The sequence below is a fragment of the Nylanderia fulva genome, unplaced genomic scaffold (assembly GCF_048542155.1).
Source record: "Nylanderia fulva isolate GAGA-0341 unplaced genomic scaffold, ASM4854215v1 Scaffold15, whole genome shotgun sequence".
Classification (NCBI taxonomy): Eukaryota; Metazoa; Arthropoda; class Insecta; order Hymenoptera; family Formicidae; genus Nylanderia; species Nylanderia fulva.
The window spans coordinates 3,483,191-3,500,901 of record NW_028189730.1 but is presented as its reverse complement, the minus strand read 5'-3'; the positions used below and the strand labels follow the sequence as shown (position 1 = coordinate 3,500,901).

The window sequence follows — 17,711 nt, the reverse complement described above, 5'->3', positions numbered from 1 at the left end:
CAAAATATATGTATATAAGTTTTTTTAATATACATTTTAATTATATTGAATTTTTACAAGAATGAAATTATATTTCACTACATTTATTTATAACACAATAAAAATATTTTATTTACACGAGGAAGTAAATGAGATAATCGATAATTGAATTATATACACATACAATTCTACAGTTTACAATTATACGAAATGCACAATTTTGCATTTCTGCATTTACTGCAGACACGTGGATTTCAATCTAGATAACAATTAGTTACACAATACATACTCGTTGTCGATACAATGTTAAAATCTATGTAGTTAAAATACAACCCTATTTTCTATGCTATATATGTATCTACATTTTATACCGCAATATAAATTCTCTCTCATTGATTACTTTATTCAATTAACAAAAAATAACAAATTTCATTTCTTGATAGCGTCTATAAAAGACGAAAATATAGTTAGTTTTATAAAATATAAGATAGAAAATTTATAAGTACATATAATAGTATCTTATAATAACTTGCTAAATAAAAAATAAACTACAAATTCAAAACATCACATATTATTAAACTAGGAATAACTTGTATTAGCAATAAATGTAAAAATAATAAATTAGTAATCTAAACAAATGATTACATTAAATATGATTTGACTGCAAAATGCAATAAATGTACGAAATTATTCCTAGTTTAATTGATTTCGACTCAATAATTTTGTATAATTATTTTAAACAATATAATATTCATAAACTTGTTTTAACATCGTTAAAATTAAAGTATAATTATTTAATACGTAGTTGTATGTAATTTTAAAAATATTCTTTATATCTAATCTCTAAAATTTTAATTTATACTTGATAAAACATTAAGTAAATCTAAATTTATTTAAGTATATAATCTCCTTCTCTCTTAATCTTTTTCTATTAACATCTTTAATTTTTATTCTCATTATATTGCACCTTTCTTCTAGCGATAAACATTCATTCATTACTCGTATAATAAACAAAAGTTTTATTTCTATTTTTTTACCGGAAAACACACGATATTCCAAATAAGAAATATCGTATTTTGATGACAGTCATCCAAGTAAGAGTCATATTTATGTATAATTTTTACACAATAAATAATTCCCAAAATTTAAATAACGAACGCAATAATAGATGTGCATTACTTAAATCCCTTTTTTATTTACATTTGAATTTTTTAATTACTTTTATGTCTCATTTTTTTCGTTAATCTGTTTTCTCATATTTTTTACATGTAAATTTATGCCGCGCAGATTTTCAAAATTATATATACATAATGTGTTTTTGGTAGTTCTCGAAAAATAACTTTGACAAATAATGTCTTTTCTAAAGTGACTGCGTTTAACAGAACAAGAATCTTTCTACCCAAAACACCCTAGTAGATCCTAGAAGCAAGGAGATGCTCCTGGCGATTGCTCTACTACTGCACAATTTTTCCGCTTGTCGAATCATAATTTAATTCGCTATTCCTGCGCCATATGGTCCTCGAGCTTTAAGATTTATTAAAGCCGAACGACGATGCATTAACGATAGAAGAGGGCGAGAATGAGATGAAGATAACGAAATGAGGGTGAAAAATCGAGGGAAAGTCCCAACTAACCATCTGTAAGGCTTTCCTCTATTCTCTTTCTCCTTCGTTTCTCATCCTTCTCTTCTTCTTCGATCCGAGGACCTCTCAAAGCGTGTAACGAATCAATTGAGATCTGAATCAAGCTAGAATTCAGATAAGTAGAATTCAAGCGCCAACTAAATAAGTAAAACACGACAAGATAATGAAGATGAGATAAGGAAGGTTCGACGATTTGTCAATTATTTTATTTTTTTTTTTTATTAGATCTACATTATAGAGTTTTGGATATTTTTTACTTCTACCGAAAAACAAGATCTTATATAACTGAAAAATTTCTCTGCGTCGTCACACAGTTGAAAAATTTGTGTTAAAAATTTAACAGATATCACATATCCACAGAAATTTTTGTGTTAATTTAACATAATATAGATATGTTAAATAGAGACACAAATACTGTGTTAATATTTTAACACAAAATAAACGCAAAACTTCAAGTAATTTTTAAAATAAATTTTGTGTAATTTTAACATAATTTTAATGTTAAAATTAACTAAAAATCTATTAATTTTAGATTTTATCATCCCCACTTATAAAATATAAAATAAATATTTTTTCTGTAAATTTTACTGATAAATCTTGTCACTAATGAAACAGAACATATTTATACTATAATTAAAAATAGTTCTAGTAAAATAGTACTATAAAATAAAAAAAAAAGTTTAATTAACACAACAGCAACATGTTAAATTAACATGAATGTGTTAAATATAACACAAAAATGTTTACGTGGACCGTTTTTGATAAAGAAAAAACACTAATTTTCCTATTGTGCAATATTTTTTTATTCCTCTTAAGGGGATGCTGCCGTTGTTCTGTTTTACCGACTTTAAGTTAAGTTAGGTTCACTTTTTATTGAATATACAGATTGAAAAATCCTCCGCAATAAAAATATTGATAATATTTTTATTATTTCTGTATTATTCTTTCATGTCATCTCTATTGGAAGCGCCATATTTTGTGCACAAAGAAACTGCAGTACTTTTGTAGTAAATAAGTATTGTCATGAGCTGATGCAAGAGGCCGATAAAAAACTGTTATTGTTTTTTATACGAAATTACAGCGCTTCCCGTTTATTATTATCAGTACTTGAATTGTGGAGAAGGATTTTTCAATCTGTACAGCCAATAAAAAGAAAAGCCTTTGAACTCAAAGTCGGTAAAACAGTCATAGTCAGCATCCTCTTAAAGACTTCTTATTTAAATACGAAAATGAATGAATCAATCATTCGAAAGAATTCCTCATCGAGTGAAGGGAATTGCTCTAATCGTATCTGGAGGAATAAAGTTCTCAATCCAATGATTTCGTAGGCTGTTTTGAGAGATCCCTGAGACGTATTACCATCTTGGATACGAATTCTTGAAGAAGCGGTTGTCGTGCTTTACCGACGTCCATTACCTCTTCATGGTTCGCCTCGCAATGATCTTCGTAATCGATAACGCACTGATTCGTAATTAAACTAAACGCGAATACGGTGAGATCGCAATGACGTGCGGTGATAACCTCGTGAACCGTGGACATGCCTAAATGATGTAATAAATATCATATATATAAGTACAACATTGCGCACGTACGTGACAAATATTTGCGTATAGAGAAGTGAGGAAATCATCAAATGTTATTAAATATAGCTCAACACTCGAGAAAACAAGTTGCTAAATGATGATAAAGCTACATACGCTGAAAAATAAATTTGTTAACTAAACCTTTCAATTCAATTACTAATTTTGTTAATTCAACATATAGTAGTATTTACTTTAAATATTGTTATACATCCAATATTAACAAAATATTTTGTTTAGTCAAGTTAACAAATTTATTTTTTCAGTGTACGTATATACGATAATAATAAATTATTATGTAAGAAAGATATACACTTGTAATGAAAATTATTTTAAATGAAAATAACACACTAATTTTTTAATTACAAAATTAATAATTAATTTTATATTTTGTATCTTGTGACCATAATTACATAAATCATTTTCCTATTTTATATATACATAGTGATAATTATTAGAGCAATCAATTTAAAAAATGATCTTATAAGAAGTATTAATTTCATCATTCTGTTATCTCATTTACTCTACAGATTTAATTGCCTCCCATGCTGTGTTATGCAGATAAGCGAGATATGACATTACGAAACATATTGAATCAATCATTAGTTGGCTTGCAAAGGAAATTAATGACTTACTTATGATTAACATATATTTTACACATACAGGTTAATATTGTAATAATTATCAGTCTGATTATCTCTCATAATATTTATTCATCGGTTTTTTTAATGATTAAGGAGTGTCACTTGAAAGGATAAAAATTTACGATAATTTTATACTTTCTGATTTGAATATCAAAGTATATAAATATATGTAGATATTTTTTCTTCACATTTTTTCTGAATAATTAAAAATTTATATATTTTTATTAGATTTATATATTTTTATTGGTCAGAAGACACGTTATATTTGCAAAAAAAACCTTCTAGAGGCTCGATTAATTGAGAAATAAATTACATACCAACTGCATCAACACCGACCATCCTCAGCATCTTCAATTCCGCCACTGTCTCGAAATTAGGACCGCCTAAACACGTGTAAACCCCTCTGTGCACAATATCACCGATGCCCATCTCTTGAGCTACTTGTCTACCGGTCTCCATCAGTTCGGTGTTATAGGCTTTATTCATGGGCGGAAATCGAGGTCCGAATCTGAGAAAAAAGATATGTTAAAAAATACTGAAGAACGGAATCGACAATAAATCACGAATAGCGATATATTGCGGTTTTCGCTTTATTTAACTTTCAATCTCCGTTGAAAAAAGCCGGGAGATATAAAATATCTCTTTCCTCGCTTGTTAAAAATATGAACAAATCCGAGAAAAAAAATAATAGAAATTTACATTGTTAACGAATTCGAATCCGCTTCCGTTGAATTCTTCGGACCATTATCAAAACTTGTCGAGGAACTTGAGCAAGAAAGAAAGAGAGAGAGAGACGGAGAAATAGATAGAAAGAATGGCATTAATTTATTTCATTGGAATAACCTCTTGAAAATCGGATTGATGAACTATTTACACGGCGACATAAAGAAGCTGATTGACGTATTTGCTCAGCAAAGTCTTTCTACGTTTCCTCTACCTTGCTTTTTTCTCTTTTCTCTCTCCCTTTCCTGGCCCGAGTCCTTCTCACCATCTCTTTCACTTTCTTTCATCGCGCGACACCTTTTTCTCCGAATCCTCTTACAACTTCTTAACCAGCTCGTTCCCGCCAATAGTTGTATTTGTTCTCGCTTTTCCCGGATGAGTGAATTTAATTTTTTTTTTCTCGCGATCGTGACTACGAAGATTAATCCTTTCGAAATTTGCCTCTGCACGCATATAGTATACGATTCTCTCGAACTTTGCATAACCCTTCTGTCGATGAACGGATACCCAAAGCTTTAAATGTCCTTTGTATTCGGAAAATGTAATATTATTATTATTTATAATTTTTTTATATTGCAGAATACAAAAATATAAAGGTGAAAAATTCCTCATCGATATGATAAAATTAAGGATAATTATTTAAGATAATTTTTTTTATATCTTTAATATATTGACGCACATAATTATTAATCGATAAACATGACCTAATAAAATAATAAAATCTTTTAAACTAATTAAATTTAAATTTCTATAAATAATAACCCATACTCTGAATATAAGAATATATAAATATAATGAATATGCCCTTCTAGAAAAAAAAACAAATAATTATAATATAAATGATCATACAAATATCTCAACTAATAATAATCCTAATTGTAAAAATTTAATAAAGATGGAAATCAAAAATGTATAAACTGGATGGGGAAGAAGTTTAATTCTACGTGTCCCACCTGTCGTCATTTGGTCCTTGAAGCGGGTTGTTGCCTGCAAAACCCATCATATTCACATGATCCTTCACTATCATGATATCGCCAACTTTGTAAGTGGGATTTAAACCGCCGGCCGCGTTAGTGGCGATTAAATGCGTCACACCCACCAGCTTCATCACCCTCACCGGCATGGCGCACTGCGGATAGCCATTGTTACATTTCGATTAACATAATAAACCATTTCCCACGCATCTTCATATCCCTATCATGCGACGATTCTACGCGGTCAGCCGTACCTTCCAGAGCGGATAGCCCTCGTAGTAATGAAACCTCCCTTGCATGCACATGACCGGAACACCCTGAAGATACCCGAAGACCATCTGGCCGGTGTGGCCCTTTACCGTGGACATCGGGAAATGCGGGATTTCTTCGTAGGGGAAGCATTGCTTGTCCACGAGATACTCCGCGAGCGAACCTGGACACAACTCGTTTTGCTCATATGATCCTGTTTAGGAATAAACAAAGCACTGGTAGGATAAACCGAAAGTCCCGCAACCGTTCGAAGTAAAGCTTTCTAACGCGAGGAAAATACGTAAGAATCAGGACAAGATTAGATGACTTTAAATTTGTAAATAATAGAAATATAAGCGTGAATATGTATAGATAAAAAAGAACACATATAAGTGGAAAACGTGAATGGACAAACATTATTAAGGGGATGCTGAAAACCATGACTATTTTACCGACTTTGAGTTCAAGGGCTTTTCTTTTTATTGGCTATACAGGTTGAAAAATACTTCTCCACAATTAATTGGGTTAATTATGTATGTATATTTGCATAGAACATAAAACAGCAAATATTAGTTGGCGGACAGCGCAACTTATTTTCAGTACCTTTATTGTAGAGAATTTTTCAATCTGTATATTCAATAAAAAGTGAACCTCACCTAACTTAAAATCGGTAAAACAGAACAACGGCAGCATCCCCTTAATGCTATAACAATAATGCTCAAAAATAATACCGAGTAGAATCTTTCATAATATTTTGATTAAACCACTATTTTTGGTAAACACTTATTTTTTTCAATTTTTTGTAATTTGAAAAAGCACATTTGATAAGTAAATCATGTAGATATTAAAAATGAAGAAAATATATATATATGAATAAGAATTATTAAATTTTTTTAGAATAAGAATTATTAAATTCTTAAATTCATAAATATTATTTTATCTTTTACATAGTTGTGCACAATTATTTATCATTGAATTGATAATGAATTAGTAATGGAATTTAATGCCAATTTATAATCGAACAAAATTATCTCATTAATTATTCAATTATGAATGAATCGTTTAAGAGTACAAATATGCAATATTACTAACCCATTCCTGAGCCGCATATAATTCCTATTTTCGGTCTGATCTTGATGCGATCCAGCAGATACTGCGCTGATTCTTGCAAAATTTCAAAGGTATACCTATAAATATTAAAATAAAAATTCTTTATTTTTCTTAATAAATCGATCAACAAAATTATTCAAAATTAAAGACGTAAATTCAGATTTGTATAATTTTTTCAGGGTGTATACTTTCTGGGAAATTCTGGAAATCCTGGAATTTTCAAGGAATTTTGTTCTACCTTGAAAAATCCTGGAATTATCATGGAATTTGATTTAAACTCTGGAAATTTTTTAAAAAATTGCCCCTTTGATTTTAAAATATAGTTTCAAAGAATATAAAATTTATTAGTTTTTATAAAGTATATATTAAAATATATTTTATTATAATATAATACTATATTACAGTATTATATTAAACAAATTTTTCATTTATGTTAAAAAATTAAGTACCTTATTTAAATAAACTTATTTTAAAATTGTATTCTAAATATTATTTATAATACTTTTATGTTACCTGGGAATTTTGAACAAAAGTACCTGGAAAATCGTGAAATTCTCAGAGAATTTATTTCTAAGATTTGAGTATACACCCTGTTTATTCAACTTTCCCATTTGCCCCGATGCACAATATTATGAACCAACCCGTATTGAGGGAAGCTATTGATGACGCGAGAGGGTTGCGAAGTAATTCTCAGAACATGGCGGAGCTTTCCTTCTCTCTATGCCGATATCGCAGAGACATATTAAAGCGTATTCAACAGATTGGTACTGATTAAGCGGACGTCATGCTCGCCGTTGGAGCTTGCAACTATCGCGCGGCTATATTAAACGTCCTGTCATAATTACATGTAATTGCGTACCTAAGCTTTGCGGTAATGACAACCATAGAGATCGTTTTAGTTGCTCCGATACAGCGTTGGCTGCAAAAGTTAGACGTCGCAAGGACAGTCATTCGATAATGACTGCTGGGAAACGCAATATTTAATAATTTAATAATTTAGTAATAATTTAATAATAATAATACACATTCTGTGTATTATTTAACTCTGCTTTGTAATAAATTTGTTCCACGCATTTTCTTTCTCAAAAAGAAAACGTGTAAAGTTGAATCAACTGTCAATGATTTATTTGTCTATTTTGTATTGCTATAGCTATTAAATCATGTATTTTGACAGTTCGACAAACGTTGAAAATATATAACTTTATTGTAATTCCATTTGTTGGAATTTTGATATTGATTGACGTGACGTCACAATGACAAACAATGTGTGCACTACATGTTATTTTTTTCTTACGTCAACATTGAAAAAAAATCAAATTTTATAAAATCTTGAACTTTTTATATAGATAATAATCAAGAGCAGCTATTAAATCACGTATGTATTTTGACAGTTTGACAAATGTCAAAGATATTTAACTTTATTAATTCAATTTGTGTAAAATAATTTTTATATTGATTGATATGACGTTACACAATTTTTCTTGCATCAACATTGAGAAAAAAATTAAATTATATAAAATCTTAAATTTTTTATTTAAATAATAATCAAGAGCAGCTATATATTAGATCATATTTTGACAGTTCGACAAACGTTGAAAATATATAACTTTATTATAATTCAATTTATGTAAAATGATCTTGATTGATATGACGTCACACACGAACAATACAGCACGTGTAGTTTTTTTCTTGCAGCGACATTGAGAAACAATCGGAGATTATATAAAATCTCAAACGTTTTATTACGTTTTTTAGACGATAATACGTCGCGTAGCAATTAAAAATTTAAATCTTATTTTAATTTCTGCGATAAGATTGTCATGCTGCGTTGTATCGACACTGTAACAAGCTAAAGAACAAGATCAATTATGCAACAAGAATCGATATCAGTCGAGCTAAGAGTATTGATAGAGTAAGCGGTGTGCATAATTACAAGTCTCAAACATGCAAACTCTCTATACTAATATAGAACTATATATTCGCTTATAACTCCGCAACTATTATAAACCTTGATATCTCTGTGTATTAGGAATTTCGATCCTAATTAACTTTTAGAGCTCGGCCATTAAACAAATTAATTCAACATTTTGCTTCGGCAAACACCGGGGCATATAAAATCGAATTGCCACATACGCGAAACGTTAAATCAATTACTTCGATTTTATTTATTCGGAAAATTAATTAGAGTCGAATAGCCATGCGTGCGGAAATATCAAGATTTACAAATAAGCTTTCAAAATTATAAGCGACTGTGATTAAACATCGGTATATATATATATTGAAAGTTTGCTTCGCAGCTGCATATAGAATTACGTGTATATGTATACACGCTCTATTAATTTTCATAGAATAACTGATATTGATTCTCTCATGTTACGCAACTAATCTTGTTTTTAATTCTCGCGTAAATCATAAATATGAGTACTACAGAGCACACAATCATTTATCATAAATTTAAAAAAATTTGAATTTTTAATTTCTGCTCCTCTCATGCTTGTTAATTATTACTTAGAAAAATGTTAAATTCTTAAATAAACTTCTGATTCTACATTCATTTTAAATATACAACCACGGAATATTGTGCGACAAGAAAATGAATAATACGATGCAGGTTATTGCGTCAAATCAATTGATGCTAAATTTATTTTTAACAAACAAATTAGCGACATAATTATCAACCCTTATTATTGTCGAAATATACGATCTGCGTGATAAATTGCTTTTCTGGTGAATAAAGAAGAGGAATCGACGTGAAATTTTTTATTCAACTCTCTACTGTACCCTTATTTTGAAAAAGTACGTGAAAAAATTTTATGTCATAATAACACTGATATCAATATATATTTTTAAGTTAGATTTCCGATGCTGCCAATTTTTCCACAGACTCTTGAATCTTTAAAGAGATCCTCCAGCCTTGGTTCCTCGGTTTCTTGAGTTTCTCACGCCACTTACACGTCGACTTGTATCTCGCGTGTCTCGCGATGACCTCCTCTTCTTTCTTTCTTTCTTTCTTTCCTTTTTTTATAACGTCTGCCTTTTCTGAATCAGACAATTGTCTTATGTGATGTGGCAAGCACACACGTGGATGGTTCCGGCCTTTAAATCTATCAACCGAGACATTTATTTGGAAATTTTGATGTTTCTACAAACAAACATCTTAACACAATTTGTTTAACCATAGTAATATCATGGATTTTTTCGAAAACTTACACGAGCTTTCAAAATGAACGGCTCATTTATTATCGTTAGGTCTAGAAATTATTTTAAGATTTTTTGTGATTTAAAGATTTTAAGAAATCTCTTAAATGGCTCCGGCCTTTAAATTTATGAATTGAGCTATTTATTTGGAAATTTTAATTTCTTTTACAAACAAAAATTTTAACACAATTTGTTTAACTATAACAATATTATGGATTTTTTTCAAAATAAACAACTCAATTATTAAATGGTTAGGTCTAGAAATTACCTTAAGATTTTTTGGAATTTGAAGCTTTCAAGAAATCTTCCTCAAATGTCTCAGATGATTCCAGCCTTTAAATCCATGAACTAAGCTATTTATTTGGTTTAATTTATTTTACAAACAAAAATTTTAACACAATTTGTTTAACCATATCAATATTATGAATTTTTTCGAAAGCTTCCACGAGCTTTCAAAATAAACGGCTCAATTATTAAATCGTTAGGTCTAGAAATTATTTGAAGATTTTTTGGAATTTGAAAATTTATTTTAATTTCTTTTACAAACAAAAATTTAACACAATTTGTAACCATAGTAATATTACTGATTTTTTTCGAAAACAAATATTAAATCGTTAAGTCTAGAAATTATTTAAAAATTTTTAGGAATTTGAAGCTTTCAAGAAATCTTCCTCAAATCTCCTCTAATATGCTCGGGACATTTTTGATCACAATATTCCCTGCATTTTGCGAAACTATGAACAGCCATGTACGGCCGTGTAACCGCGAGTAAATTCAAATACTGCGTAAATTCGATAACTATGTTCGCGTGTGTGACGTGCGCGGAAATTTTGCGCGTACATTTATTCGCACGTGTGTGTTTATGGACGCATGCACGATAGATGAGGTTTGCGTGAATCTCCGACATATAGTGTGACCGAAATATCTAAAGAGTAAAAAAATACCTATATGGATAAAAATGCATTTATCAGTTTTTGTTCGCACTGCCACTGTAAAAAAATATGTAATATGTTACACAAAAATATGTAAAATTACATAAATCATAAGTGTAAAATTACACGATAAATAATAGAAATGTTTACCTTTTCATTATATTTATCATGTAATTTTACATTTATTATTTGTGTAATTTTACATATTTTTGTAAAATTACATTTATTATTTATGTAATTTTACTTATTTTTATAAAATTACATAAATAATAGAAATGTCTACCTTTTCATTATTTATCATGTAATTTTACATTTATTATTTATGTAACTTTACATATTTTTTACAGTGTGTAAACGCATCGGAAAAAATAGATTAAAATAAAATTGATAATTGGAAAGTGTTGCATTCGTGCTTGCCCTTGAATATCATTTTAAAGCGACATAATAAAGCTATATATATTTATTTTTTTTTTTTTTACTTCTTAACCTTCGTTTATTGATGTATCACCATAGCAGACAAAACATGTGTAGCGATGTGTCACTTGTAATTGATCCATTAGTCATTCAATGTGAATGTGAAACAATCGATCTATCCGTAACTGATGAAATTTTCCTCTTGAATAAATGTACGTACGTCAGGGAAAAAATTCGATGACAAATTGGAAGTCAATTTTTTACTCCACTAATGCGCATTTGTAATTTCTTAATTGACATTGGGATCTCTAAAAGACTTTTATCGCAGACAAAAATGATATTCGTATATGCTTGCAAATTTATATATTGTTATTTATATAATTTTCGATCAATTAATCTATCATTCTTTCCCTGTTTCATGATTTAAACGCGTCTTTAATATAATTGAAAGTTTCTCTGTAATTTTTATTCAATCTATAATTATAAAATATGTGTCAATATAAACTGTGATTATAAATAACTGATCTGCAAAGATAATAAAACTAGAAAGCAAAGACATAAATAAAACAATTCATTATATTTATATTTATTTAACTCTCAAATATGTATTTTTATTTTATTTTTTTTAACATAAATATATGACGAAAAAATCTTTATTAAAAATAATTAAAAAAATAGAATGTGAAAGATAAAAAAATAGTCGTAATTTTTCTTTCACCTAGTTACAAGGGCCCAAAAATAGGACACTTCCGCTTGAACACCACGTATATCCCCGGAAGTGCATTTTGCATACGCGCCGACGTATTTCGATGCATGATTTGTAATACCCCTGAAGCCTATGTTATGCATTTAGCTTAAATCCTCCACTATTTGAGCGTGCCCCGGTAGTTTAGCAGGTAACCGCACCGTTTTGTACCAGTTTCGGAGCGAAATTACATCGAATTACAGTGGGCGCGCTCGGAATACTTCATTCGTTCGATTTGCGTCAGATATTTGTGAGAAGTAAACAATTAACATAACTAATTTCGCAATATCGGTAATCATTAACATCCGGCAAATATTGTTTATAACGCACGCATATTTTGGCATTCTGTTACATTCCGTATGTATTCTTTTCGCAATTTGCTCAGTGATATTGAAATACATTATTAAACCTGAGATAATGTTTCGAAAATTGTTTGAACGAATTTTCACCTGTAATTGATTTCAAGCGTAAACTCTAAGAAATTTTAATTCGATAGTCAATTACATATTAAACGTTACATTAAAAAGTTGCAAAAATACCTGATTTTCAGCAAAGATTTACATAAAAAATTTATATAATAATAAAAAGTAATAAAAAGTAAATAATTAAAAAAAATAAAAATAAGAAAAAAATTTACACAAAAAATATCAAGTCTGTTAATTTTTTTATTTCTCTTCATTTTTAAATCTTTCTTTTGCACATATAGGGTTACTCAAAATAATTCGACTATATTTTTGAAATTTACAAATATATAATGATTAGCGCTATATATAAAAAAAAACTCTAAATTTTGTTTCTTATCTTATATGTGCTCGATAAAGAAATGGATCTTCTCGAGAATTAAGGTAAAATATCTTCTCAGAATTTAAGAAAAGTAATCGAACACTTATATAAGATAAGAGAAGACTTGAACAGTTTTCTTAATGATTGATGCATCAGGGTTACAAAATTTAAATATATTTGTAAATTTCAAAAATATAGTCAAAATATAATTCGACTATATTTTGGAAAATTACAAATACATCTAAATTGTATTTCTTATCTTATAAGAAAAGTTATCGAGCACTTATACCAGATAAGAGAAGACTCGGACAGTTTTCCTCTAAATTAATACATCACTATGCACGAAAATAAAAAAAAGAAACTTGAAATCGGCCGAATAATTTTGAACGATCTTGTATTTCACGTCCGGAGTGATGTCGAAATTTTCCGAAAGAGAAACTAATTCGAATTTGACACTTACGTGTTTCGCGCATGCTTCGCGTTCGTTTGGAACTCGTCGTTATTGATGGATCGTTTGACAGCCGGAAGACTGTCGTAACCATTGGCGGTATCCGGAAATGGCATTTTCACTTGGAATAACAAGTGTCACTCGTTGAAAAAAATTGAAAAGAACGAGAAAGAAAGAGCGACTGACCAGTCGACCGTATATTGCAACACTTACAACACTGATAGTGCTGGCGTGACTTTCGTGCGCTCGTTTTATAGAGAAGTTCACGCGTGAATTAAAAAAATGCGGGCTCTCGAATGAGCCGACCAATAATCTCGGGCACTCGTGAGCACGTCGGCCAATCCGCGCGCAGGATAATCAGAGAAAGCAGACGGGGCAGAAGGAGAAGGCGCATAAGATGATAACCCTTTGCGGACCAAGTGGTCCAATTATTGTTATTTATTCCGACAATGACGTTTCGACGTCGATGGGGCGCCAGATCTAGCGCGGCGGAGTAATATTTTAGTCAACATCGACTGTGATTACAAATCAATGATTTGCAAAGATGAAGAAGGACAGAGACAAAGATGGAGTATCGATTTATTATTGTATTTTTGCTTCGAATGCAACAATATCGCATATATTGCGTGTAATTATAGATATTTATATATGGATTTTAAAAGTTATGATTTATTCATTTTTGAATAATATATGCAGAATTAATAGATAAATGAAGTTGGAGAATTAGCTTCAATTAGTTATTGTAATACCTTCAATTGTATTTCGTGAAGATAATTATATATAGGGTAAGTTAATGATTTTTTTAAATTAAATTAAGTTAAAATTATAATTTCTTATGAAATAAATTTAGTTAAGTTAAAAGTTGCATGAACAAAAAATTAATTCAGCTCAAGTTAAGATTAAATTAACTGAAGTTAAATCAAGTTAATTTTTAAAAACTGTATATCAAATTAGAATTTTGTTTGTTAATTCTTTTAAAATTTATAGTAACACTCGAATCGATCTGATTTTCTCTGGATTCAATTGTGAAGCATTTAACTTATTATTTCTCGCCTCAGCATCAATAAACGAACACAAGTGAAATGCACGCAAGCATTTTCATGAGATAACATTATATATAGTTAAGACATGAAAGAAGACATACACATGCATGACGACACGTGCCTTGAAAAATATACTCGTCCATTCTCTCGTATTTTCTGCAAATTCAGATTAGACTAGTTTTTTACAATATTATTAATTAAATGTTTCATTTCTGTTTATCGAAGAAAAAAGTTTGCAATTTTTTTTCTTTTTAGTTTTTTCTGTATAATTTTAATCTAATCTAAATTTTTCAGAACTTTTTAGATGGAACAGTTGAGTTTCTATCAAATTTTCAAATTTTTTAAATTTTTCTTTTAAATATATATATATATATATATACATTTATGGCTTTTTAAAATACAAATAAAAATTCTTATTCTGCAGAACAAATTAAACCATAAGTTAGTCAAAACGAGTATTTATTATATATTTTTTAATTATTACATTTCAATATTTTCGAATTATTATTTATCATCTAATTCTCGTTTAGGATCATAATCTATTGACACACGCTGTAGACATAAAGAGTTACAACATATATAGAACTAAATGTTCAGGTATGCATTGTTTAGATAAGATAAAAAAGTGTTACAATAAAATAAATATTAGAAAATAGATAATATACTTACACAATATTATTTCTTATTCATTCTTTCTTAAATTGTGTATAAAAAAGTACTCTACTTCTTTCGTGCTCAAAAGTTAGATAGAAAAATCATATTCATAAATTAGATATATATTAATAACATTAAAAATATTATTGATCAAAAATTTCGAAAATTTTTCAAGAGATTTGTACTTTGAGAATAATATAAAAAAGAGCAGGAATTTTTTTATTTATTAGTTCTTTCACTTAATAGAACTATTTTAAGAAGTTTAATTCGAAATTGTATTTAATAAAAATATATTAATAAATAATATAAATAAATGAAAAAAATTATTTAATGATTTCTGTTTTCTTTTTAACAAATTTATTTTACGAAAAACTGGATTTACAATCTTAAAAACTACAATTATACTTTTTATACAATTATACTTCTTATTAATACAAGTAATATCGTTAAAAGAAGAGAAAGCCTGTCGTTTAATTAACTTGTGTACATACATTTACTTACGCACACATGTATATATACTATCAACTAATATATACGCGAGGACATTTGCAAAATTAACGATCTCACATCGCTAAAAACGAATTGGCTTGAATCAGATGATGATCAGCTTGCATTTTCCAATTGCGAAGCTCTGATTGGCATCAGATTCAACGTGCCGTAATATTTACACACAGCGTATTGTGCTTATATATTTATGACTGTATAATGATAAGCTATCGGAGGTCACACGTAAATACACACACACACACACACACACACACACAGATGATAATATGGAACCCCAGCAGATCTTCGTGGATGACACTTAGGTCGAGATTGACGCATTCTTCGCTTTTCCTCACACCATTTCGTAATCGACGTCTGTCTTATCTGCTCGACTGAAACTCTTCTGTTGAATTTATTTTTATTTTTAAATTCCAAAACAAGAGAGAAATTTTAAAAATTTTTCTATTAGTATATAAGATAAGATTTATTATTATATATTATTCAGGATCGGGTAAAATAACTAATTAATTAATTAAAAGTTAAAAAATTAACAACTTTTAACTTCAACTAGAGTTATTTTTTATGTTCATTTGTCATCAATTGTAATTACCAAAAAATATATTTCTATATAAAAATCACAATTTCTTTGCTATTTGTTATTATCAATTTTAAAAGAATTAATGAGAATACAAGACTCTAATTTAATATAAATAATATTTTTAAAAATTAATTTTTGATTTAACTTCAATTAATTTAATCTTAACTTAACTTTAACTGAGTTAATTTTTTGTTCATGCAACTTTTAACTTAACTAAATTAATTTTATAAGCAACTCATTAATTTACCCAACTCTGTTTTTATTAGATGTATATTTATAATGTTGTAAATATTTATGCACACGTGATTTTCTAAATAATCAATGTTGCATTACTCGAGAGGCCAGAGAATATGAATATTTTACTCAATTATCATTAGAAGACATGATGCAGTTGCGTAACAGAATGTTAAAACCATCGATTTAAAAAATTCTTTTTTTTATTTTTAGATAACGCGTTATCGCAGGCACGTTAAATACTGAATAATGCGCAACATGATTATCTATGGAACGACAAAACCGATCAGCATAGTTGGTCGAAAGTTGATCAGTAGTAACTTCATTGGAGAAGAGAATTATTGAATGTTCCGGACTAGAGGTAGAATGTTCTCACAATATTCTATACAGTTTATTCAAAATTCCCGTGATTTGCTCTTTATTTTATTTTGAAATTAAAATTATAAAAATTAAAATTAATAATATTATAATTAATTAACAAAAAAAATATAATTAATTACTAAAATAATATATAATTGATTATGACTATTTTACATAGAGAAAAGCTTTGTATACAATTAATTAATTCTTATTAATTTCAGTTAATTATTACATATATATTGTAGAGCTAATTCATATTTTTAATAAATTAATATTATAAACAGTCTTAACGAGATAAAATTATATCAATAAATTTTTTCATAAAAATTGCACACACTGTCCCTTTTACAATATTAATTAATTTAGTTTATAAAACAAACTTATTTTCATAAATTTTATTTTATTATCTTATATTTTAATTTCGGAAAATAAAAAAAATTTATTCTGTAAAAAAAATTTTCAACAATTCTCTTGTTTTAAAAAAAAACCATTTAAATGAAAAAAATGCAGTACACTGAAAAAATGACTAAATTAATACATATTTAGTTCAGTACTACCAAATAAATCATTTATTTAAAACAAATAAATATTTATTTGTTTTAAATCGGATTTTCTTATATCAAATAAATATTTTTCATATCAAATAACTCAGGTAGCAAGCTGACGTCAAAACGATGTCATTTTGACGTTTAATGACGTCAGCTTGCTACCTGGAAAATATTATTTATTTTAAATAAATGACTTTTTCAGTGCACAAGTTTAAACAACGATAAAATTACGCATTCATGGATTAAACAATATGTACGTGATGCGATGTATGTAGTTGAACTCAACAACTCGCGCTGAATAAAGACGGAGCGAACCTAATGCAGAGAAGTACTACATATGCGCTGCATATTAAGCAACAAGTAGGA

At 28.5% G+C, this 17,711-nt stretch overlaps 1 protein-coding gene across 2 annotated transcripts; it reads right to left on the bottom strand.

Annotated features, from left to right (window-relative positions):
- Positions 1-67: 67 nt before the first annotated feature.
- LOC114943231 (purine nucleoside phosphorylase) lies at positions 68-13,657 on the bottom strand. 2 transcript variants are annotated; one of them, XM_029318826.2, is made up of 6 exons: positions 13,435-13,657; positions 6,885-6,979; positions 5,798-6,006; positions 5,523-5,698; positions 4,164-4,354; positions 68-3,163 (listed from the first exon to the last, which is right to left on the bottom strand). In XM_029318826.2, the coding sequence occupies exons 1-6, from the start codon at positions 13,536-13,538 to the stop codon at positions 2,931-2,933; spliced, it is 1,008 nt and encodes a 335-aa protein (XP_029174659.1). In that variant the 5' UTR covers positions 13,539-13,657; the 3' UTR covers positions 68-2,930. The 2 variants fall into 2 exon arrangements, with proteins under 2 accessions (XP_029174659.1, XP_029174660.1); XM_029318827.2 differs by having other exon boundaries at positions 5,798-5,976.
- Between the last annotated feature and the right edge of the window lie 4,054 nt (positions 13,658-17,711).

Excerpts from the sequence above, each read along its gene's own strand:
- LOC114943231 (XM_029318826.2), bottom strand. The coding sequence starts at position 13,538 with ATGCCATTTCCGGATACCGCCAATGGTTACGACAGTCTTCCGGCTGTC. Across the intron at positions 6,007-6,884 it reads TATATGCGGCTCAGGAATGG|GATCATATGAGCAAAACGAG; the intron begins GTTAGTAATATT and ends ATTCCTAAACAG. Across the intron at positions 4,355-5,522 it reads CAAGGACCAAATGACGACAG|ATTCGGACCTCGATTTCCGC; the intron begins GTGGGACACGTA and ends CTTTTTTCTCAG.